This window comes from Triturus cristatus, chromosome 6 (assembly GCF_964204655.1).
Source record: "Triturus cristatus chromosome 6, aTriCri1.1, whole genome shotgun sequence".
Classification (NCBI taxonomy): domain Eukaryota; kingdom Metazoa; phylum Chordata; class Amphibia; order Caudata; family Salamandridae; genus Triturus; species Triturus cristatus.
This window is the reverse complement of record NC_140589.1, coordinates 1,771,322,610-1,771,348,127: the sequence shown is the minus strand read 5'-3', so window position 1 is coordinate 1,771,348,127 and position 25,518 is coordinate 1,771,322,610. Positions and strand designations below refer to the sequence as shown.

The following is a 25,518-nucleotide window of genomic DNA, read 5'->3' as shown; positions in this document are numbered from 1 at the left end:
GTTGCGCTAGGAAAAGCGCGCTGATTCCCCCAGCCTCGTCGCTAATTTGTAGTGGAGGTCTGGCATGGAATTAAGACACGGCACATGGAGTACAGCTAAAAACACTTATTTATTTATAACAGAGAGAGCGCCGGGGTCATTCCCACACATAGTTCCCTCCGTGTAGAAGATGGCCACCGGCGCTCCCCGCATCCCCTGCAGCATCACGTGGTGTAACCACTAGAGCGCTACACCATAGAACCATGCCCCTCTTGTTGCCCCCACCTGTAGGGTGCAGAGGTGCCATTGTGCCCATCCCGCTGCCTGAGAAACCCACTGGCACTCAGTTACCAGGTGCTGAGCTGGATGGGACAGGTGGGATGGAGTGGGGTGGACTTCAGTCTGAATATGCCAGTGACGGCCTCTCTTTCTGCCTCGCCCGACTGGGACTCGTTCAACCGGCTGGAGGCGGGAATGCTCCAGTGCCCCATGTGCACCCCACTCATGCTTGCTCCCCAGCCTACTTTAATAGTAAGGCGATCGGCTGCAATCTTAATACTGTACAAGAGACGAAGGGAGAAGCAAAACACGTAGTAATATGCCCTCCTTTTCTGTGCAGTCAACAAGTGCAAAATAAATCTCTGAATCCAAATGCTGAACCATAGACGTGTGCATTGGGGGTGTTATCTGGGCTCCTGTAGCTCTCCCGCCTGACAGGCTTTTGAGGATCTCTGTGGGGTCCGTGATCCTCTTAAGTTGAGCCGGTGGCTGTAGGTGGTGGTCAAATTCGCTCATTTTTAGGGACTCGGACAGATCTGAATGAGAGAGAAAGGCAGGAAAAGGTAAAGAAGGAAGAAGAGAAAGGCTGGAAAAGAGGGACAAAGGAAGAAAGCAGGGGTGAAAAGAACCTGCAAAAGTGAGATAAAGGGGAAGAGCGTGTCTGAAGATAGATGAATCAAATGTCAACCCCACATCCAGTAGCCCTGGAAAAAAGATAAAACTATGTGTCCCAGCACTTATTTTTTTTTTTTACAAATTAAGTACTTAACATAGCCAATGGTGATGCCAAACAATACAGCTCACGACAAAACCTTTTAAAATGGACACCACTGGATGAAAAAAAATACAGCCTACAACTGGGCTTCAGTCACTGTGCCATCACCTGTTGCCCGAATGCCCAGTCTACCAATCCAACCCTGGGTGTTAGGGACAACTGTAAATGGGGTACTGTTTCTTACCTTCAATTTACACTGCTCCTACGTCATGCAATGTTGGTCAAAGTGCAGGAAACTACTGCAAGAGCAGAGTGATGAAAGTGAGGGGGTGGGCGGGGCGCAGAACAAATAATTTTGCCAGGGCATCATTTACTACCATTGGCTGTTTTCTGCTTTCGGATTCTGCCTGAGCTTGGTTGGTACAGGTAGTTTTAGCTGGGTATGGTGAGATGTCTGTCGGATTTCACCAAGAATGTTAACATACACGCAGACAAAAAACACACACTCTCTCTATTTTGAAAGTCCTCAAAATATTGGTTGCTTAACAAAATATTGCATTGTCTCGCTTAGTACTCTGACCAATCTGCATTCCTCTTCCCTTCCACTGCCCCTTGGTTCCTTTCAAGACACCTGCTTGTCATATAATGTATTTAAACATTATAATGCAGCCAGATTGGTGGAAAATCTGAAGTTCACCCTCCCTCCAATCTTACTGACCAAGCTATGCAGCTGCGGTCTGTGCAGGTAACAGCGGTGGGGTGGTGGGGCTGGGTGGGGAGGATTTTCCAGGACGATGCAGAGGGCAAATTAAATAAATAATTAATTTTCCCTCATCATCGTCCGTCGGAATCCCCCCTGGCCCACTGATGTTACCTCCACAGGCCGCGACTAAAACTACACCCCTGACTGCACATGTGAAAATGCCTCAGCTCAGTGACTATTGCAAATTCACAAGGTTTTCCAGAAGTAGCCCTAGAAACCTCAAACTCATGAAGGTTTCCAGGCATAGCATGGAAAACGTTTGTGAATTCTAAACCCAAGCACGGTCCCAAAACTCTTGGTTTAGATTTACAGTTTAAAAAAAAAACTGACATGTGCTTTTTCCTACGGATAGACATGTATCTATCAAAACCTTACTAAGCACCCAAAAAGACTCACCAATATCTACCCATCACAGCCGTGCTTGATTGTATCACACAGCTCTGTGAAATGTCTGAAAGGCAGCATTTTGGCACCATACAAACCACTGTAAGTTAACACGTAAATGTATAAATAAATGCATAAATAATTAATTGAAAATATTATGATTGTATATACAACACAGACATTAAGGATAGAAGGTCACCTTCTACTCAAACAGATTCATTTAAACCCAAGTGTAAAAAGAAAGCGCAACAATACCTTGGCATGAAAAACATTTGTGCGCATTACCAGGTGTGTGTGTTTGCGCCTCATTTACAACCTGTTGTAAAATAAAATGTGGAGTAACATGCACAAATTATGTTTTGCTTACTGTGCACTTTGTTACCACTCCATTTTTTGATTTTTTGCAAAAGACGAATCAAAGCAATTTGTGTTCCACGCGCAGTAGTTGCTAAATGGGAATAAAAATATAGGTGCACCAGCACCTGAGACTACATGGCCTCACGAATGTGGCTTGGAAAATGAAAGGAGGATCATTTTGCATTCGATTTATGTTGCTACTGGAGAGGGTCTTAACCTGTGGTCCACGGATGCCTGGGGGGTTCACAACACCTACTCAGGGATTCCGCATCTGTTTAGGAAATAAATAATATAAGCAGATTAAAAAATAGATACACATAAAAAAGCAAAATACAAAATTAAAACTGTAAACTGGAGGAAAAAATTCTGATTGGTATCCTTACTTTGATTCTTAGATCAGTGCAAGTACAGTAAACAGTAGTATGGGCGATTATTGGCCTCAACCTTACAAGGACTTGCATGTTCCGACAAAAAGACAGACTGCATTATGTGCAAAAAAGACAAAGTGATATTCTAGAGTCAAGCATATCGCTATGTCTTCTATACATAAAACCACATTTTGGAAAGTTCCAAACTTCTATTAATAACAACATTTCATTTTTTTGTGAATTAAAGAAAATATTTCATAAATTGCGTATTTGTTTGATATGCATTTGTTTCTGTAGTTTTGTGTATTTTTTTAAGGTTTAAATCATAGAAACTGCGCAGGCTGGAACCCTTGATTAGGTTAAGAGCCCCTGCTATATTGTATGAAGACAGAAATGGCTGGAATTACATGGTGTAGGTGGGGGTGCTGATCCATATTAATAGTATGAAACCTCACTACAAAGGGTCTGGGTTTCCTGACCCTATAGCACACTTGCATTTATCAAGAAAGGCCTTTTCTACGAATGCAGGGAGCTCCTCGCCTCTGATGTGAGATCACACCCCCATTTAGCTTCTTGCAGAATATATTAATTTTGAACTCTCTTCATCGAGGTAATGCTTCTTCTTTAGTAATGCCTCCTCATACATCTTTGCAGTGTTTTTCTAAGGTCTGCTTTTCAGGTCATGTTATCCTAATTTGCATTTAGATTGGCTGCACACAAGGAATCCCTTGACAGAGATGGGGAAAGGCCAGATGACTGAATTCACAATCTTGACTTGGGACAAAATGATGACATTTACATAAAATCCAATCGCTCCATTGATAAATACAGTCAGGGGATTGCTGCACCTAGCCCGCGGGGGGCCAGCTCAAAGCCCGCGGGGGGCCAGCTCAACGTTCCTTGAATAGGTTTATACAGGGGTGTTTTGTCATGTTTCCTCATCTCCATAATGTACAAGGATTTTGTTGAGAGAGGTTGGAGGTTGCCTGGTGCAGTGTTTTGTTCTACTGCATGCTTAGAATATATTGCGTAAAGCATCATCTACCAGCCTAACCACAATAGCAGCGTTGATTCAATAAGACAAGTCAATTCAAACTCGTGAGCTCTGGCAGCACGTTAACCTGACGTGGGTTGTAGAAGGTTCAACCGATGGGAAGTCGTGGTATATGTGCGATGAGGAGTGGGGAATGAGGATGTCCTAAAATGGATGCTGTATAGCGCAGAACGTGTCGTGGTATATTTGAAATGAGGAGTGAGGAATGAGGGTGTCCTTAAATGAATGCTGTATAGCGCAGAACGGGTCATGGTATCGGCGGGATGAGGAGTGAGGAATGAGAATGTCCTAAAATGGATGCTGTATAGCGCAGAACGGGTCGTGGTATTGGCACGATGAGGAGCAAGGAATGAGAATGTCCTAAAATTAATGCTGTATAGCCAGGGGCGTAACACAGGCCCCCTCAGCCCCCTAGGTGTGGGGGGGGCCCAAGCTCCAGGGGGCCCACTCAACACAGCACTCAGGCTGCAGAGCTCCTGATTGAGCCCCAAGGGGCCCCTCCACGTCCCTTGCAGGGTGGCCCCCTCGAGTTTCGATACACCAGTGTATAGCACAGAACGGTCGTGGTATCGGCGCGATGAGGAGTGAGGAATGAGAATGTCCTAAAATGGATGCTGTATAGCGCAGAACGGGTCATGGTATCAGTGCGATGAGGAGCGAGGAATGAGAATGTCCTAAAATGGATGCTGTATAGCGCAAAACGGGTCATGGTATCAGTGCGATGAGGAGCGAGGAATGAGAATGTCCTAAAATGGATGCTGTATAGCGCAGAACGGGTCGTGGTATCGGTAGGATGAGGAGTGAGGAATGAGAATGTCCTAAAATGGATGCTGTATACCGCAGAACGGGTTAGTCCAAGTGCCTATCAACCACAGTTGTGAACTGTGATTCAAGTGGAAGCTGCAGCTTGTGCTGCATTGAGGATGGGAGGTGAAAGCCACAGCACCTCATTATACTGCAAGTATTTTGGAACAGCATATTTGATTTCTTCCCCTCCCAGTCATGCAGGCTGGTTGTGTGATTATGGATTATTGAAGCTGTTTGTCTGTTAACATGCCACGCTACTGGTTGTTCAGCTTTTCAGCAGTGCCACCTATAAGTTAGAGATTCAACAACTTCAACAACTTATCCACACTTTACCACAGAAGGTTGCACAAAAGAAAACTATTTTCAAGACAATTCTCACATTGTGAATGTTTTATTCCGCTAGTTTGCTCTCTCTGCTAAATGTCTTTTTTCAAGTTGCAAAGTTAGTTTTTTTTTTAATCACATTGTTGTAGGTGAGAAACTTTTCGCACTTCTAATTACTTTTATTATATTAAAATAACAGTTGGAATTTAATTAACATACTATGGATGAGCTGAGTGAGAAAAATAAATGTCCAAGGTGGATTTCAATCTCTCTTGAAAACAAAAATGGTTTTCAGTCAGTTCCACAGGCACAGAGCGAAGAACTTGACTAAACCGTTGCCTGACCAAACTCTCTACCAGGGAATCTAATGATATAATGGATCTTTCAAATATCCGACCATATGGATCTTATCAGTATACACGGTGTCTGTTTTTGCCTGGTGAAATTGTTCTGTATGACAGCTTGACGATCAATACATGGGATATGTGATCCGCCTTAGTAACAGGCAGGTTGGAAATGGTGCGTTAAAATTGCTTACCGACTTGACTGTAATTTTGATATGCACCCTATGTCCTAGGTCATCTCACAAAATTCCCATTTGCAGGTGGTCACAGAAAAACCTGCCTATTGAACATTGAAAATGAATTAGGCATGTAGTTATTTGTGGCAGTGCTCCTGTGATGCTCCCAATGATAGTAACAACGCAACTACTAACCATCACACTCCTATTAGTGGACTATTTCAGGCCCCCAAATCTATAAGTATGGTGTGGGCAGCAGGTAATAGTAATTTGTAATGTACATTGAATTAATAATTCACTGTTGTTGTGATTATCTCTAAATTAGCCAGATAGCGCCACCTTGTGGCAGACTGTCAAAAACTCCGGGGTTGACAATTGCGATTCTCCTATTACCATGACCAGAGACACTGGATTTCATTAAAGATCGGAGGCTAACATTATGCATTATTCCTTTAATGTAACTTCAAGCAGGCATTTTAAAGTTAATACATCACAAAGCAAAGCTCTAGAATACTCATAGGTTACATTGGCAACAAGGCGAGATAGATCTGCCTCTTTTAAATGCGGCTTCAAGCAGATAAGTTCTGTAATTAAGTGCCGGTGCCAAGCACCAGAAATCACCGGCTCAAATTAAGCACTGATCTGTGGTTACCCACGTTTGGCTACAAGTATGGCGATGGTGGCCTACAAGGGATAGTAGCCCTCCATCCCTGCATTCAAATTCCTAAACGGTCACAAATTAGAGATATATCTCATTGCAAATCGCAAATAGGAAACCACATCTTTTTCAGACCCTCACTTTTTTGCAATTCAGATTGAGCCACAAAACCAGTTTTGTAACTCACAATGGCCGTTCTGACTGAAGATGAAGTTTCCTAAATAGAAAAAAATGTGCTGTTGTTGTAAACCATGTGATTTGGGGAGTCTTGGGGTTTGCAACTACAAAACGCTTTAGTACATCATGCCTTTTGAAGTCATTTCTACTGGTCCAGAGACAGCGAATACAGACAGACTAGTGCTGAGGTGTATGGTCCTGGCTTCTCAGTGTTGCAGCATCTGCATCACTGCATTCTGCGCCCATGCCAATAGATAAGCAGGGAGGTAAATGTTTTGGCTGTTCCTATGGACAAGAGTTACAAAACAATGGGGTAGACCCAGACACGTCACTTGGACGTGGGTAAAATATGGTACGTAAAGGGGGGGTGGTACCAGTGGAAACACAATATTACATAAATATCAACATCATCTTTTAAAACAATTACAATCAATACTTATTCATGTTGAAAATATTTAATCAAGTTGAACATATAATTTATCATGTTCAACAGACAACACATTTGTCAAAAAAGTTGTGAATAGGTGCCCCAAAGGGGGAAGCGGGACGAAATGGTGCAGCAATGTGCAAAAGTGAGGGTAAGTGAGAGAGGGAGGGCAGTGAACAGTATATACATCAAAAACATGAAATGCCTGGGCAGCCTTAATCATTGCTCAATTATTTACAAAACCAGAATGACAGAAAAGACACAGTGAATCTATCACTGTCATCTACATTTGGTGAATAAAACATAGAGCTGTTGACGTTTCGACCCAGGGTTAGTGTAGGAAATTCTACTCCTTACAGAAGGGTCTTCATCAGGACCGTGGGGGGCTCCTGTTTTGTTTCACGTTGCACGTGATGAAGGTTTTCTTCAGGAGATGGCATTTAAGGATTTCACTCCATCCTATTACAGAGCCTTAATTTTAACAATTACCTCCAGAGGAGACGATAGTGTCTTCAGTGTCAGAAATGTTTTAATACATTAGAAGTAAAAAGCTGTGCACATTGCTCTCACTTCTGTGTTGAGTGGCCTGGTTTTACCCACCTCTGCAAACAATAGTTTTAGGGCCAATAGGGTGTGCAAAAATGGTGCAAACTACCATCAGCACTCATTATTTCCCACTTTAGCCCTAATCAGGTAAAACAAAACTTGAGGAGCATCCAGGGCAAAGGCTCTCCCGACCAGGGTGTTTTTGTACCAGTATTTACCAGTCGACAAACAAATTTTTCATTATACATTCAATTGCATTTGCTTTTAAAGCATAGCAAATAATGATCTTAGAGTGCACCAGGATACCACAATCTTTGTTGGGGCACTTCAATGATTTCCTTACTATCACCCTCCAACAGTGTCCACCATCTCTTCATAGCCCCTCTCTCACATATATTTCAACGCCTCCCATACCAGGGTGTCGGAGCACTTTACATCCCACAAACACAATTTCTTTTACATGAGACGAAGGGGACTACGAAGTGTAGGCATTTTTAAGAGTGCTAGATCAAGAGAAGCACAAACTCAGAATTCAAAACATAACAGTGGTTAGAGTTGGCTTTACTAAAAAGAATTTATTTCTACCCAAACTAACCCTTTTAAAACAATATTCGGACAATGAAAGACTGGGAAAAGACATAAGTTTCTAACCTGTGCCATACAGTTTGCATGCAGCTCTTTGATGGCAGTTCGTAGCTCACTGAGATAAATTAACATTAAAACTTATTAACTGCACAATAACAAAAGGATCTCTGTGACAAAAGTAGTAACCCTCTGAGCTACGCACATAAAATACAGTACTGTGATCTGCATGATACACGTGTTTTACAGCAGGCATATTAACTCCCTTCACTACCCTAGATGAGTCAAAACTGCCACTAGGCAAAACTACGATCCGTCTCCAACAGGAATATTAATCACCAGGGATATCTTATTTATGTTTATATGTTTTTAAAGCGCTTGAATGCCGAGGCGTCTTGGCGCTGAAAGTGTAATGGCAGGGAGAGCAGATACAACACCGCCTATATAGTTGCAAAGAGCTTAGTTTTTAGACTTTTTCTTAAGCTGAAGATTGGATTGAAGCCTCATAGTTTGAGGCAGCTCGTTCCAGAGTCTTGCCGCACAGTAAGTAATCGTCCGGCCACCTCAGCCTTCTCTTCTAATCTTTGGCACTTTAACAAGACCTTGAGTGGCCGACCTTAGGATGCTCGACGGGACATAAGATACAAAGAAACTTTCCAAATCATCCGTGGCACCTCCATAGATTGCCTTATGCACGAGTGTAAGAGACTTAAATTCTATGCACTATTTTATAGGCAGCCAATGGAGAGATCGTATCCCGGCTGAGGTAGGCTGTCCTCTACGTAAGCCCAGTAAAAGCCTGACTGCTGCGTTCTGTAATGATTGCAATTTCTGCAGTTGAAATTTGTCAATCCCCAGAAACAAAGCATTGGAATAATCCAACTTTGAAAGAAAGAGAGCCACCAACACTGTTTTTTGTAACTCTTGAGGTATAAAAGGAAAAATTTTCTCAGTGTCTTCAGGAGGGAGAAACATGAGGAAATGAGACAGTTGACCTGTGCACCGAAGTTGAGCTTGTTGTCAAAGAGAAAACCAAGATTTCTGACCTTCTCTACAGGGGATGGACATTCTCCACCCTCTGACGGCCACCACGATTGGTTCCACAGGGGCGGACCCGACCCAAACTCCATGACCTCTGTTTTATCTGTATTTATTTTTAAGTAGTTCCGACCCATCTAAGACATGATCTCCATAAGACAAGAATGAAATCTACACTCTGTGGTTTCAGGCTGATTGGTGGTAGATATAATAAGTTGAGAATCATCAGTGTACGAAACCAGAGCAAAATCATGTCTCCTGACAAGGTCGGCCAGAGGTGTAACATATAGGTTAAACAGGGTTGGAGATAGGGCTGACCCCTGTGGGAATCCGCAGGGGAGAAGAAAGCTATCGGATTTCATACCCTCCCAGAACAGCCTGTGCTCCCTATTTTCAAGAAAGGAGGATAGTAGAGACAGAGCGGTCCCTCCTACCCCTATGTCCCTCAGCCGCTGCACCAGAACCGTATGGTTGACGGTGTCGAAAGCGGCCGATAAGTCAAGGAGTATCATCACCGTCCGCCACCCTGCCGATCTCTTCAACTGCCTTAACTAAAGCTGATTCAGTCGAGTGGCGTGGACGAAAACCATGTTGGGAGAAGTCCAGTAAGCCATTTGTATTGAGATAGACTGTTAGCATTTTGTTCAGATGTTTCTCTAGGACCTTAGCTGCAAAGGGGAGGCCAGCAATGGGGCGATAATTCTTGGAGTCACAAGGGTCCAAGCTTGATTTTTTTAGAAGAGGGGTAACAGCTGCCCTTTTCCAGGCTGTGGGATAGTGTCCGGAAATTAAGATTTGATTTAAAATAGGAGCGAGGTATTCACAGATCGAATCTGCTGCTTGGTGCATGAAGGACGGTGGGCAGGGATCAGTGGGCGCCCCTGATTTTAAGGAGAGGAAAACTTTATTAACCTCCTCTTTACTCATCGGCTGGAAGCTAGTCAGCTTACAACTGGGGTGTGTGACGGGCCCTACCGTCTCCTGAGATTTTTTAGTGTTCGGAAAATTATTGTAAATTCCTTTGACACTTTAATTGTTGCTGAAAATTGCAGGATATACAAGGAACTCTGCACTTTTCAAACCATAACATATTTCAAAACACAGGGAGGCTGGAAACGAAAGTGAATGCTGAGTTTGTTACTGGGATTGATATTGCAGCTCCGCTGCAAAACTGGCCCCAAGTAACAAAACTGACCTCTCAACTTTCCAACCTCCCAGGGAAACGTGCGACACCTGGTCTGGCCAATCCAGCCTTGTATATATATTACAGTGGCAATAGCAACGGTGTAGTTATGTTTTAGATGGCGTTTCCATTGAAAAGGCCTTTTTACCTCCAAATAAATAAATAACTGTGCAATACTGGCCCATTGGGCAGTAGCCCAGTTTACAGATATTAGCAGGTTTCAATGAAGGTAACATTTCCTCACATTTGTCAGTCAGCCCTAAGATGCAATGCAAACCTCAGAGAAAGTGACTGTAGGTAGAGAGTAAAATAAAACAAAATGGCAACAATGCAAAGATATTAAGATTTTACGATGTCCCTATGAGGTATAAATAAAAGATTCGAAAATAATACTAAATGAACCAAAAACAGATTAAGGATTCAACATTTTTGGCAAAAGTGAAAGGGAGAAAAAGGGAGAACAATTGGTAATGAGAAAATATAACACAAGAAAATAGTTCAGTAGAGAGTTAAAAAGCCTGTTTGGCTTTAAACAGGTAAATTATACGGCAATAAATGTTCAGAAGCCAGTTCAACTTCCAGGATGGAATGCAGAATGTCTCAGCCTGGATGAGCAACAGCTGCCTAAAACTCAACTCGAATAAGACAGAAGTCCTCATCCTCGGAACCACCCCTTCAGCATGGAACAACACCTGGTGGCCCACCGCCCTCGACAGCACCCCACCCCCACGGATCACGCCAGAAACCTCGGCATCATACTCAATACCTCCCTCTCCATGAACCGACAGGTCAACGCCGTCGCCTCCAGCTGCTTCAACACCCTCCACATCCTCCGTAAGACTTTCAAATGGATCCCACCCAAGTCAAGGAAGACAGTCACCCACGCAACTGATCACCAGCAGGCTGGACTACGGAAGCGGTGTCTACGCCGGCATCAACAAATCCCTACTCCGCAGGGTCCAGACAATACAGAACACCGCCGCCAGACTCGTCCTCGGCATTACTTGACACAAACACATCAGCCAACACCTACGAACGCTTCACTGGCTCCCCGCCGAGAAGAAAGTCACTTTCAAGGTACTCATCTACGCCTACAAAGGCCTACACAACTTCAGGCCCCAATACCTCAACGACAGAATCACACTCCACATACCCAAAAGGGACCTCCGATCCTCCAACCTCTTCCTCGCTGTGACCCCACGCATCCACAGAGCCAAAGCAGGGGGAAGAGCCTTCTCCTACACCGCGGCCAAGACCTGGAACGAGCTCCTGATCGACCTCAGACGCGCCTGCTCCCTGGATGCCTTCAGGAAGGCCCTCAAGACCTGACTCTTCGGATGAGCGGAACTGCTGACCCCCCCCCCACCTCCCACCCAGCACCTTGAGACCCTCTCGGTGTTTAGCGCACTTTACAATTCCCTGATTGATTGATGATAACATGGCTAGTTGTCTGGTAACTATCTATTTGCTTAGAATTTACTGTGAATGGAAGCAAATATTCAGTGTCGAACAATAGTCATCACAAACATCCACTTCATCTTGACCTGGATTTTGACTAGAAAACACAGGCATAGAAGAGAGGTGTGGCTCACTGGTTAGAGGCGGCAGACCCGTAAGCAGAGGACGGCCCGGGACCAGGGTTCGATTCCCGACGCGGCAGGGTCGTGGACCAGAGTCAGCGGGCTCGATAATTCTCGCCTCGGTGCCTACTCCAGTCAGGGACCACACTCGGCAACTCTGGGCATTAGCTTGCCTCATCTTCACAACGGCCCCCCCAGACCGCCGGGGATGCTTGGTCGCCCCTTAGAGATACCCATTAGGGACCATCTCTCAGGGTGAGCCAGGATGGGTTCCCCAGCGGTCGAAGCGCGGAGATACTCCTCCGGGAGTTGATTCTAGCGCTATATAAACCCACAATTAATTAATTAATTAATTAATAGAAGCTGCTTAGAAGCTGGAAATGCAGTGCCCAATTTGAGCCTGTGGTTTCTGGTGCTCGGTACCAGCACTTAATTGTCAACACTGGCACCATGCAAACACTGGAACTATGACATTTTGCCACATAGTGGCACTGTTTGTTAGCGTCTGAGATGAAAACAATAATAGTTCTTATTCATTCAACATACATTCAAAATTATGAATACCTCCCATCCAACCCAATCTAATAGCATTGGGGCCTGAAACAGTCTGAATTGTCAATCGTGTAGGAGTGTGATGGTTAGTAGTTATGTTGGTACTGATATTGGTAGCACTGGCAGGGGCAATGGGTTGTGCAACCTGCAGCAACCACCTGATGGGGGCCCTGGCACTCATATTTGTTTTACAAATTAAGCACTGTAATGGTGAGCTAAGGCCAGTTACCTTGATGGTTATTGTTCCTTCTGTGTGATATTGCCTTGAGAAATCTTTATGAGAGGTCTCCAGTGATTCTGTCCACTTTCATAAAAGTTCTCAGGATAATGCACACATGAACCCTGAAACACAGGACTAGGTAACCCCATATAAGATGTCCAGTCCACTTTAAGATTTCATTACTCCTAGTTAGCTGGACATTCAGAAGAGGTCAGCATCCTCTTTGGATGCATGCAGAGCTCTAGCTCCAGGCCACAGCTCCTGAAGCAAACTGCCTTTCAGCAGGAAAAACTACTTCTCCTGGGGACTGTGCTCAATGTGCTGGAGCCTATTTCAGGAGCTTATAAGAGATATTTATTTTCTAAGTCCTTTACAGCAAGAGAATTCAAGTGGTTGGTTTGGCAAATCTATAGGATTTTCTCCACGGACGTCCGGGGAACTAATTTCTTGTCATAACATTCTTCAAGACTAGAACAAGACTGGAACAATGTGACTGTGGTGTGCATGGTCTTTTAAGGAAAGGTCTCCCTACTCAAGTGGATCAGAAATAACAGCCAAAGCAAAAATAATTTCCCACAAGAAATACCTCTTTTATTATGTTATGGTTAGCGCCAAGATGCTCCTTGGGGTGAACGTTTCGCTTTATAAATGCACTCATTCATTCATTCATGGTGTCACTAAAGGTCTGTGATATATGCTTTTCAGTACTCCAGACACTACTGATCTATCCTTGAACCAACTGCAAGGGGTGTGATGCTTCCTAAACCCAGAAAGTGTCCTGCTAGTACGGAACCACCCTCCAGGCAGCCAAGGTTTCTCACTAAGAAAACAAAAACACACCCCATACCGAGCTTTCCAGTCAATCTCCTTTGCCAGCTCCTCTGCCTATGCCTTCCTTGCTGAGTATTTTTCATCACAGCAGCTGTTGATATTACATTGCCAGCGGGGTAGTCCCTTAATTGCCTCTGCTCTCTGTGTCTGCTTTGTGCTGTCTGGAACCGAATGATCTGGCCCTGCAAGCAGATTATCCTGCAGGCCCATTAGTATGAGCGAAGGGGCCTCGCCCACAGGTAAAGCACGCACGGGTTTAGAAATTGGTGCTATTTCTAAACCATACTCAAAATTAAAATCAGTTTGAAAAAACTAGAATTGTAGAGAAAACACTATTGAGACTTGAATATGACATTGTTACCTGCTGTGATGAAAACATTAGAGCTTTAAGTCTAAATCCCCAGAAGAGTGTCCCAAACTAGGAGTCAAAGAAGCAACAGAAAAACAGTGGATTTTACCTGGGCAGGTGGAGTTACTCACATTAGAGAAGAAAACAAACTCCACCATAAAGGGATTACTACCAAACTCCAAAACAAATGAGTGTGCCAGGCACAAATCCTGGAGCTTCACAGGGCTCTACAGGGGGGGCTCTGATTGCATCTCCATTGATGGCTGACTTGGGCACCAGGGATGGCTGGTGAACTTGAGATAGACACTAGGTGTTAAAAGATGTCTGCTGCTGCTCGGGCACCAGAACCAGGGTGAGGCAGCCGAGGTGGATCCTCAGCTGCCCAAGTGCTTGGGCCACCTGCAAGATACCACTACTCTCTTCAAGGGGCTTGCCAGTCTGCTACCCTCAAAAGTGAAGGTGGCATCAGCTATTTCCTTAATCAAGTCAATGTCACCTTTATTCAACCCTCAACTGGAGGGAAGAAACCACCACCCTCACCAGTGAGCAATGCCCAACATCATTATCCCTCATGGCCCACAGCAGATCACACCGGTTGTATGGACCATCGGCCACCCGCACATCCGCCAGGCTTCCTCCTCTGATCCTTTGTAGTGCATTTGAACAAAATCAGTACCCAGGCATTGCGAGAGCGAGCACTCCTGATGTGCTGCCGGAGAGCCAGGTTGAGTGAGTGAAGTACATTTTCAAAAATATCTCTGAACCCACGCTGCTGGTGGCTGTATGAAAAGGTTTCACCCTGATCCGGTCAATTCTCCAGGTGATATCTTTGAGGCAATGTATTCGGTGCAGCAGCTTATCGACTGGGCGCCTTGACAAGTTAATCACTTCTGTTTTCAACCCTGTCACAGAAGGATTTTGTTAATGTGGTTTTAAAGAGTTACTTTAAAGTAAGATGCAAATCAGCTTTCTGCTTGCAATCCACAAGCTTCTCATTTCTCCAATGAATATTAATGAAGGGGTTGAGGTGAAGGAGAGGTCTCGGGAGAAGACATGCAGCAAGTCGAAGTACAGCAGGTTCTCTTAAAAAAAGGTATCAAAGCAAAAGTTATTGATCAACAACTCTTGATGACCCACCATCCAGCTCTCCTGTAGGGCCACAATGTTTCTACTACAAGCAAAAAGGCTGCCCCCACCGCAGTCAGCGACTTCCAGCGTAATATAATTTTTTTCTTTTCCTATATTCCTACTTTTTGTATTTTAGAGACTTCCCCTTGTACTTCGCTCCAAAACCTACTGGAGTAAGATGACTTATGCACTATATCGTGCGCGTCATGCTTACTCTCGATTGTCACTACTGCATAGCACGATCTTCTGTGCAACACAATCATTGTTTTACACTTGCCCATTCAGAGATTGCTCCTGGCTGTTATCGTTTCAAGTAGCCAACCCAGGTATGAAATTTTCAATATAAAGGGCCAACTGTGAATTTTTAATTTAAAATGACTTTCTGCTCTAACCGGCATTCTTTTATTATTTTTTACTCGTAATGCATATTGTTTATTTTATTGAACTTATTGCGCCTTTTTTAACCTATGCAAACAAGAAAATTTTAATTCCTGCAATGATTTTTACTAATCTGCAAATAAAGGTTTACTTACTTAATGATCAACAAATCCATGCCATCGTTTGTTGAGAGAATTTTCCTATGTGGTTTCTGAATATTGTACTGTAATGTTTGGAGTCGATACTGCAAGAGATTACCCTGCTGCTGTGGCATCCCCGGGGACAGTATTTGGCTCTCTTCTCATCTTGGTAGTGGATGTCTCACCTCTCTGCCTGGGCTAGGGAGTTCATGTCTGGATTCACTATGTGCTAGTGAGTTCCTGTCTGGACTTTGTGTGGGCTTTGGTGTTCCAGTCGGTGCTGGAATCAATGTGGACAGGATAGTTCCTATTCACACACAGTGTGCCGGTAGGGAGTTCCTGCTGGACTCAGCGTGGGCTTGAAAGTTCCTGTCTTGTCTCAGTGCGGGTCGGGAAGTTCCTGTCTTGACTTGGTGTGGGTGAGAGAGAGTTCATATCTGAATTCATTGTGGACCAAGGAGTTCCTGTCTGGGCTCTGTGTGGGCTAGGAAGAAGCTGTTCAGACATATTGTGAGCTAGGGAGTTCCTGCCTGGACTTAAAGTAGGCAGTTTCTGAACTCAGTGTGGGCTGGAGAGTTCCTGTCTATACTCAGTGTGTGCTAGGGAGTTCTTGTCTTGACTCATTGTGGGCTAGGGTGTTTCTGTCTGGACTTGGTATTGGCTTAGAAGTTTCTGCCTGAACTAAGTGTGGGTTAGATAGTTTCTGTCTCGACTCAATGTGGGCTAGGGAGTTCCTGTCTGGACTTGGTGTAGCCTAGGGAGATTCTGAATGAATTCAGCGGGGGTTAGGGAGTTTCCAGAAGCCTCATGAGAAGGACTCTTGGTCTGTAGATTCTGCAAAGAAAAAGAGTAAGGGCCTGATTTAGAACTCAGCAGCTGGGTTACTCCGTCACAAATGGTGACGGATAACCGTCCGCCAAAAATATAAATCCCATTATTTCCTATGGGATTTATATTTCGGTGATCGGGATATCCATCACCGTTTTGATGGAGTAACCTATCTGTCCAGTTCTAAATCAAGCCCTAAGTCTGTAATATGAAGATTGTCAGATTTAAAATGTGGACCTACTAAAAGATTAAACAAATGGACTCTCACATTTCTAGTCTAATAATGTCACATCATCGACTACAGAATCCCTAGTCCGATTGATTGACCCTCATCTGATTTATCAGCCAGAGCTGTGAGACTAGAGACTAGTATTATCGACCCTTTCCAGGGGGCAATAAGCAGTGGTGGACCTTAACATTTTCAACAGGTGCAACATTTAGGAAAGAAATGCAAGACACCGGTTGCACGCGCATTCAAAAGCTTTTTAAAGTGGTTGCCACACGTGTACCTCTCTTGATGGTATTTACGTAGGAGATGGCTGGACTGCTTCTAATAACACTGACCTACGGGGATACGGTATCCATCCCCTGGGGTCCTGCCAATACCAAATGGAGAGGAGGGCCATGCAGGCCCCCCTCCCCTGGCAGATTTCAGCACCCATCACCCGGCCTTTTATTTTTTAATACAGGAGGGGGGGCCGCTCTTCCGCAGATGATTTCGGACCCATGGGACTTCATCCCCTAGGGCCTGGCCATGGTTCTCTGGGTGCTCCCAAGGCACCCAGTCTGCACATGGTTCGTGAAGGGCCTCAAGGCCCGTCCGGTCCCTGCCAGCCTCCCGCCTCCTGTGGGAGCTGGCAGTGCTTTCACATACAGGGAGCTGCTAAACATACAGCTCCCTGTCTGTGAAAGCAATTTGTCTGTTTCCCTGCTCGCTTGCCAACAGGCAAGGAAACAGACCAATGCTCCACTTCCAGCAAGCAAGAGCATTTTCACAGCTCTCGCTTGCTGAAAGCAGAGAGTTTGCTGTGACTTGGCAGAAAACGTTAAAGCTCCCACCAAGCCACAGGAAACAGCTATGTTCAGGGCGTGGACAACCTGGGACATAGTAGGAGCCGGCCCTGGAGGTGGCAGTCCCCAGGGCAATTGTTCGCTCAGAAGGGGGGATGTTTGGCACCCGTCCTTTCATTTAGTAGGGCCTGCTTCGGGAGGTGGCGGCCAAAATACAATTGGGCACCTGGAAAGTGGTAGTCCGCAGGGCTTAGGGGTGTCCGAGAGGCCCCAAATTGCAAAATAATTTTCCCTGGGGAGGTAGAGGTCCCTAGGGCACGAGGGATCCACGCGACCCCCTGTTTCTTTTGATTTATCAAGGGGAGGTGGCAGCCCTCAGAGCGTGGTGGTTCCGCAAGACCTCCCCCATTTCTTTTAAATTAGCCGCGGGTAGGTGGCAGTCCCCAGGGCCCGAGGTGGTTTGCAAGGCCCCCGCAACATAATATATGGCCTGGGGAGGTGGTGGTCCCTGGGGCACAAGGATGGGTGTCCTGTGTGCCCCTCCTTTAAATATCATTTAAGCCCACATGACCCAGGGCCTGGCCCATCCAGGGGCTAACTAATAGAGAAGCGCAGGAGTCCTCGCTTCTTTTTTTTTAAAAATTGTCGGGAGTCTATATGGACCCCCAAGAGGCCTAGGGGGTCTGGGGATCCTACCCTGCCCCCACCTCTTTTTTCTTTAGGAGGGGTCTCATGTCTGTATGTGTCCATCTGTATGGGAAGGTTGCTGTGGAGATGGAGGTGTTAAGGATGCTGGTGAGTTGTGTGCTGATTGGGTTCATTGTAAGGTTGTAGAGGTGGGTGCCCCGGAGTGGATGGAAGATATGATGGCTGAGGTGGTCAGGGCGGTGAACAGAGACCAGGTGGTAATGATTTGGCTGATGTTCGCTGGTTGGTTGAGGGCGCTGGGGTTGAGGCTGGCAGGTTTGAGGTTGAAATGTTTGTAGCTGTTGGTGAACTTCCTATGGAAGCTGTCTAAGAGGGTGTCGCTGAGTTCTTGGGAGGGGTGGATGGTGTTCTCTATGGCTGTTGGGTTGGAGAATTATTTGACTATTTTGAAGAGGTCATTTGTGTGGTTGGCTGCAGAGTTGATCAGAGTGGTGATGGCTGCTTTCTTAGCTTCCTTGATGTGCCAGTGATATTTGTTAATGGCTGTTTTGTGATCTGCTCTGTCAGTGGGGTTCTTAGTGGTGCGCCATTGTTTGTCCAGTTGGTGGCAGACCTTTGAGTCTCGGCGACCTTGCTCCAGCTGCGGTGGGAGGGATCTGATGCATGGTAATGGTGTGCTGGGCGTCAGTGATGGTGAAGTGTACGATGGTGTGGTCAGTCCAGCTGAGTTCTGTGGTGTGGCTGAATTTGATTCTGTCACTGGAGGTGAAAATGTGGTTGAGTGTGTGTCCGGCTTTGTGCGTGGATTCGGTGAAAAGTTGGGTGAGGGCGATGTTGGGGTCATTGAGGTTGCCAAGTAGGACACAGTGGTGAGAGTAGATTGATAGGGGGGTGATGGGGTTGGGGATGAAGGCGAAGAATGTTGCTCAGGGTCCCGGGGGTCTGTAGGTGAGGGTGCCTCTTATAGTGATCTTTGCTTCAGTTTGTAGTAGGAATTTGAGGTGTTTAATGAGAGAAGTGTGGCCGTCGTTGGTGATGGTGCAGCTGATAGTTTCCTTGCAGATGATGGCGATGCCTCCGCCTTGTTTGTTGGCGCAATCTCGGTGTATCATCTTGGTGCCTTCTGGAGTGCGGTGGTGATGTTGGGGTTTGAGGAGCAGTTGAGCCACATTTCGGTGATGAAGGCAACGTCCGTGGAGAGTGTGGTGATGGTGTCCCAGTTTTCTGTGGTGTTTTTGCAGAGGGAGCAAGCGTTGAGCAGGAAACAGTGGAGGGGTTGCGGGGTGTTCTTAGTCTTGTGGGCATGAATGGTGCTGGATCTTTTGTAGCTTGTGTCGCAGGAGAAGTGGCAGTGTCAGCAGGTGAAAGATCCGTTAGTGCAGTGTTTTCCAACCTTTTTTGGGCAAAGGCACACTTGTTTCATGAAAAAAATCACGAGGCACACCACCATTAGAAAATGTAAAAAAATTTAACTCTGTGCCTATATATTGACTATATAAAGTAATTCTCTTGAATAGGAATCGAATAAACACAAAGAAAATATTTTATAATTACTTTATTATGAATATTAAGTAAACAGAAATATGAAAAATTATAAAACACTGGTCTTATTGATCAGTGCGCAACCTGGGCCTGTTTGGCTGAACACAAAGCTGATATTCTGGCTGGAATCGAAGAAAGACACACACGTAGCTCTTCGTCAACAGCTCTCAGTCTCTCTCTGTATTTAGTTTTTATAGCAATCATGCTTGAAAAGCTCATCTCACACAGATATGTAGTGGAAAATGGGAGCAATGTCAAAATAGCTTTGTTTGCCAGAAGGGGGAACTCCTTGGCAGTATCCAACCAAAAACTATCCAAAGGTAGATCAGCAAATCTTAGCTTGAAACCACGATTTTGCCTCAGTTCAGTTAGTTCCTCCTGCTCCTGTAAAGTCATGTCCTTTCCACCAACTGATGCTGAGCTATAAGGGTCCCTAACCCAGTCAAGGCATTCAGTGGAGACTGAAGAGAAATAAAATGACAACCTCTCCTCGAGAGTTTTTAAATGTTTAACTATTATCTCACACAGTGCAGCAGTGTGAACACCTTGCCATTGCTTGGTGAGTGTGAACATTTCAAGATTGCCACTTTCCACGTGTTGATGCCAGAGTTGCACCTTTGAACGGAATCCATTTATTTTATCTGTACTTGTAAGCAGGTTTTCATTTCGGCCTTGCATTCGTGTGTTCAGTTCATTCAGATGATGAAATATATCTGCCAGGTATGCCAGCCTTGCACACCACTCATCACTTGCAAGCAGCTTTGCGTAATCTGGCCTCTCATTTGTCAGAAACACTTTAAGTTCCTCCCGCAGCTCATACACACGAACCAAGACCTTGCCACGCGACAACCACCGGACCTCCGTATGAAACAGCAAGGTTTTATGCTTCGCTCCCATCTCCTCACACAAAGCTGCAAATATGCGACTTTTCAGGGGTCGTGACTTTACAAAGTTTACCATGCGCACAACATCATCCAACACATGAACTAGGTCTGCTGGTAAAGTCTTGGCTACGAGGGCCTCACGGTGTAAAAAACAATGCGTAACAATCACATCTGGATTTCTTTCCTTCACTCTGCTTACAAAGCCTTTGGTGCGCCCGACCATGGCTGCAGCTCCATCGGTGCAGACACTTGTGCAGTTTTCCCACTTAAGTCCTCCTTGTTCAAGGTATTCTGATGTGACCCGAAAAATTTCTTCTCCTGTTGTTTTTTCTGGCAATGCCTTGCAAAAAAAGAAGTTTTCTCTAATTGCATCACCATCAACAAAACGCACATTGGCCAAGAGTTGAGCATGTCCACTGATATCAGTAGACTCGTCAAGTTGCAATGCAAATTTCTCACTGATACGGATCTTTTCCAAAACCACACTTTCGATGTCTGCAGACATGTCATTAATACGTCTGGAAATTGTGTTGTCTGAGAGAGGGACTTTGGCTATTTCCTTAGCTGCTTCAGGTCCGAGCATCTCCTCTACAATAGCTTTGCAGGCGGGAAGTATTAATGTCTCTGCCACAGTGTGCGACTTTTTTGACTTGGCTATAAGTTCAGCAACTTGATAGCTAGCTTTAAGAGCTCTTTCATTTACCTTTGTGGTTTTTCTCATGAAAGTTGCCTGTTTCTCCGTGTTTTCGCGCAGGCGAACAAAATAGTCCGCATTCTTGTTTTGAAGCAAAGGGTGTTTCGTTTGGAGATGGCGTTTAAGTTTGCTTGGGACCATAGCACTGTTAGCTAGCTTTTCACCACACACCACGCACAGTGGAGTTGGTTTGTTTGCATCTCCGGTGACAGTAAATCCAAATGAAATATAGCTTTCGCTATATTGCCTTGTGCCAGAGAATTTGCTAACCATCTTTGCTTTCTTTTGATCCCCACTCATACTTGGGCTCTCATCCGGCTCCAAATTTTGTTCAGAGTCCAGTTGTTTCCTTTTCAAAAACGTGTCCATCACTGCAGTATCTCACTGTCACTCAGTACTAGGCATACACAAGGACGCTGCACCTGCAAGTTACCTATAAAAGAAATTTAAGATTTGTATCTATAAGGAGCAAATTGTGACTGGATGGTTTCTCAGACTCAGAGAGCCCTTGATGCCAATTTTAAGGTTAGCACGTGCTTTAACTACAAACGTTACGTCTGCCCAATTCATTATTAGTACTCATAATAAAGACTGATATGAACCACACAGTACTAGTATAACGCTTGCTCGTCTCTCTAGTCTGGAGACAAAGGTTAGTGCTGCTACAACCCATGCGGAATTCTCCAAAGATAGTTAATTTCTGCACCAGATATTGGGTGACCATGTAAATTTTTATTAAACAGACACTTTTGTAAATACATCTTGCCTCAAGCATCACTCAAAACTGCTCTCTACCCACAGACTCACTAGGTGCGCAATAGCTTTCCTGGACCTTGATACATGCAAGCTTATGATCACACCAAAATCCATTCCACAGGAGTGAAAACCATGGACCACATCACAGAAGCACATCTGGAACTCACTCAAGGACATGCGCTGAACCCCTCATACTTCAGCTTTAACCTAAGTTTCCACTTAGTGGTAATAAGACAAGTTATTATAACAATCGGCTCAGCGCCAATCCACCCTGGTAGGTAGCCTGCTAGAGCTAAACCCCTTGTTGAAAAGAACAGCCCTCCATACTGTACGTGGCTGCCCGGTGACATATATGCCATGGGGCTGGATTGAAACCTTTGCCAGGGCTGTTCTCACCTTCAGGTCCAGCCTTGATTGATGATGAAGTTAGATGCATCGAACAGCACAAAAAGCGATAGATAGGATTATTCAGATTAATCTCAAGCACTGGCACTTAATCGGGGTCTCAAGCAATGTTGTCGTTTTTTAGCTGGCCTGGGCGTTACAGGTAAGGGCCCAGCGTATGCAAATGAGTCTTGGCACCAAAACAGGTGAGGGATGTTTATGCCCCCGTTCAAAGTGTACATGCATTTCACTTGGGACCATCCCTTTTAGGGAATGATTTCCATATGAGTGTTCCTTTACTAGAAAGTCATAAACCGACGGAATGGAATGTGGCCTAGCCCTAGCATAATTAGCAGTGAATGACATTAATTCAAGCTTTCCTTCCACCATTTTTGCTATATAAATAAATCCACGAATCAACCAGTCCTTAACACCGCACAAAAGGTATGCCTTGTTTCTGAGCGCGTGTGTACTAATGACAGCGTTAATAAAAACACCAATTTGTTTTGGAGTGCCGGAACAGGTGGCAGAGTCTGCGCGCGGATAGGAGAGCTTCGGAACAGATGTGTTGGGTCCCCGGCGGCCTCAGTCAGTGAAAACACTGAATCACCCTGGGACGCGGCACTCAGTGCCTCCCGCCAAGAGGCGCAGTCCCCACGCTGTCTGTCTACTCTGGAGTGCTGCTCGCAGGGCCCGAATGTGTGAAAATGAAAGTGCCAGCGTGCGGGAACTGCTGGGAAGACAGCTTTTTAGGGAGGGGGGACGAACAAGGGAGCGAAAATCCTGAGAAAATGTTCTGGAGCTGAGAAAAACGAGGGAGACGGGGAACAGGTGACGGAGGCCTACACCAACACGCATACCGAAAAATAGATGCAAAAACGTGACAGCAATACTGACTTTGAGGACAGTGCATATTGAAGTTTCTGAGTCACAGTGACGCACACACCCATGTGACGTTGTATTCAATGGCATAACGCAAAATGAAGGGGCCGCTCTAAACAAGAATGTGTTGTGGGGGCCCTGAGAAGCTCATATGTCACAGACATACATTGTCCTGATGCAGAAGCCCCCCCCCCCCTTGAAGGTAGTGGCTGCCTTAAGCCTTAAATTCTGAAGGGGGGGGGGTGCAAAATGTGAAGGGTGGCCCCTGAGTCTCCCATATCTCATAGTAGTAGATAGTCATTGGCCTTAGAGCGGAAATGGACCCCTCAATGGTTAGAAGCATAAGAATACTCTGGAGGAAATTAAACATTAAATACCTGCGGCCTGGTCTGGATCCGGATGCGGTCTCTCAGTCCTGGTCTCCGTCCGTCAGTCCTCCTGCTCCGGTCCTCCTGGTGACGCGACGTCTTCTTCTCTCCGCTGCTGCGCACACTGCGCTCGGGCGGGAAGGAAGTCGGAAGATACTGCTCTGTGATAGGTCCAGGCTGGAGTCTGGACCAATCACAGCCCGGACATCCGAGGACCCCACCCCCCCCCATACCCAGGATACAATCCGGTGGCCGCCGCCCGGCCGCCCTAGTGGGGGAAATTTTTTTTTTTTAAAATTTGGGAATGTTTCCATTTTTCCCACGTTTTCCCGCGGCACACCAGGCAACATCTCGCGGCTCACTAGTGCAGTGTTTTCCAACCTTTTTTGGGCAAAGGCACACTTGTTTCATGAAAAAAATCACGAGGCACACCACCATTAGAAAATGTAAAAAAATTTAACTCTGTGCCTATATATTGACTATATAAAGTAATTCTCTTGAATAGGAATCGAATAAACACAAAGAAAATATTTTATAATTACTTTATTATGAATATTAAGTAAACAGAAATATGAAAAATTATAAAACACTGGTCTTATTGATCAGTGCGCAACCTGGGCCTGTTTGGCTGAACACAAAGCTGATATTCTGGCTGGAATCGAAGAAAGACACACACGTAGCTCTTCGTCAACAGCTCTCAGTCTCTCTCTGTATTTAGTTTTTATAGCAATCATGCTTGAAAAGCTCATCTCACACAGATATGTAGTGGAAAATGGGAGCAATGTCAAAATAGCTTTGTTTGCCAGAAGGGGGAACTCCTTGGCAGTATCCAACCAAAAACTATCCAAAGGTAGATCAGCAAATCTTAGCTTGAAACCACGATTTTGCCTCAGTTCAGTTAGTTCCTCCTGCTCCTGTAAAGTCATGTCCTTTCCACCAACTGATGCTGAGCTATAAGGGTCCCTAACCCAGTCAAGGCATTCAGTGGAGACTGAAGAGAAATAAAATGACAACCTCTCCTCGAGAGTTTTTAAATGTTTAACTATTATCTCACACAGTGCAGCAGTGTGAACACCTTGCCATTGCTTGGTGAGTGTGAACATTTCAAGATTGCCACTTTCCACGTGTTGATGCCAGAGTTGCACCTTTGAACGGAATCCATTTATTTTATCTGTACTTGTAAGCAGGTTTTCATTTCGGCCTTGCATTCGTGTGTTCAGTTCATTCAGATGATGAAATATATCTGCCAGGTATGCCAGCCTTGCACACCACTCATCACTTGCAAGCAGCTTTGCGTAATCTGGCCTCTCATTTGTCAGAAACACTTTAAGTTCCTCCCGCAGCTCATACACACGAACCAAGACCTTGCCACGCGACAACCACCGGACCTCCGTATGAAACAGCAAGGTTTTATGCTTCGCTCCCATCTCCTCACACAAAGCTGCAAATATGCGACTTTTCAGGGGTCGTGACTTTACAAAGTTTACCATGCGCACAACATCATCCAACACATGAACTAGGTCTGCTGGTAAAGTCTTGGCTACGAGGGCCTCACGGTGTAAAAAACAATGCGTAACAATCACATCTGGATTTCTTTCCTTCACTCTGCTTACAAAGCCTTTGGTGCGCCCGACCATGGCTGCAGCTCCATCGGTGCAGACACTTGTGCAGTTTTCCCACTTAAGTCCTCCTTGTTCAAGGTATTCTGATGTGACCCGAAAAATTTCTTCTCCTGTTGTTTTTTCTGGCAATGCCTTGCAAAAAAAGAAGTTTTCTCTAATTGCATCACCATCAACAAAACGCACATTGGCCAAGAGTTGAGCATGTCCACTGATATCAGTAGACTCGTCAAGTTGCAATGCAAATTTCTCACTGATACGGATCTTTTCCAAAACCACACTTTCGATGTCTGCAGACATGTCATTAATACGTCAGGAAATTGTGTTGTCTGAGAGAGGGACTTTGGCTATTTCCTTAGCTGCTTCAGGTCCGAGCATCTCCTCTACAATAGCTTTGCAGGCGGGAAGTATTAATGTCTCTGCCACAGTGTGCGACTTTTTTGACTTGGCTATAAGTTCAGCAACTTGATAGCTAGCTTTAAGAGCTCTTTCATTTACCTTTGTGGTTTTTCTCATGAAAGTTGCCTGTTTCTCCGTGTTTTCGCGCAGGCGAACAAAATAGT

General features: G+C 45.1%; 1 protein-coding gene across 1 annotated transcript; it reads right to left on the bottom strand.

The window, feature by feature from the left end:
- Positions 1-531: 531 nt before the first annotated feature.
- LOC146821965 (zinc finger BED domain-containing protein 5-like) lies at positions 532-21,315 on the bottom strand. The gene is made up of 3 exons (XM_085609946.1): positions 20,452-21,315; positions 20,016-20,310; positions 532-794 (listed from the first exon to the last, which is right to left on the bottom strand). The coding sequence occupies exons 1-3, from the start codon at positions 21,313-21,315 to the stop codon at positions 532-534; spliced, it is 1,422 nt and encodes a 473-aa protein (XP_085466072.1).
- Between the last annotated feature and the right edge of the window lie 4,203 nt (positions 21,316-25,518).

Excerpts from the sequence above, each read along its gene's own strand:
- LOC146821965 (XM_085609946.1), bottom strand. The coding sequence starts at position 21,315 with ATGGACACGTTTTTGAAAAGGAAACAACTGGACTCTGAACAAAATTTG. Across the intron at positions 20,311-20,451 it reads TCGGGCGCACCAAAGGCTTT|TCACGACCCCTGAAAAGTCG; the intron begins GTAAGCAGAGTG and ends AACTTTGTAAAG. Across the intron at positions 795-20,015 it reads AAATGAAAACCTGCTTACAA|ATCTGTCCGAGTCCCTAAAA; the intron begins GTACAGATAAAA and ends TCTCTCATTCAG.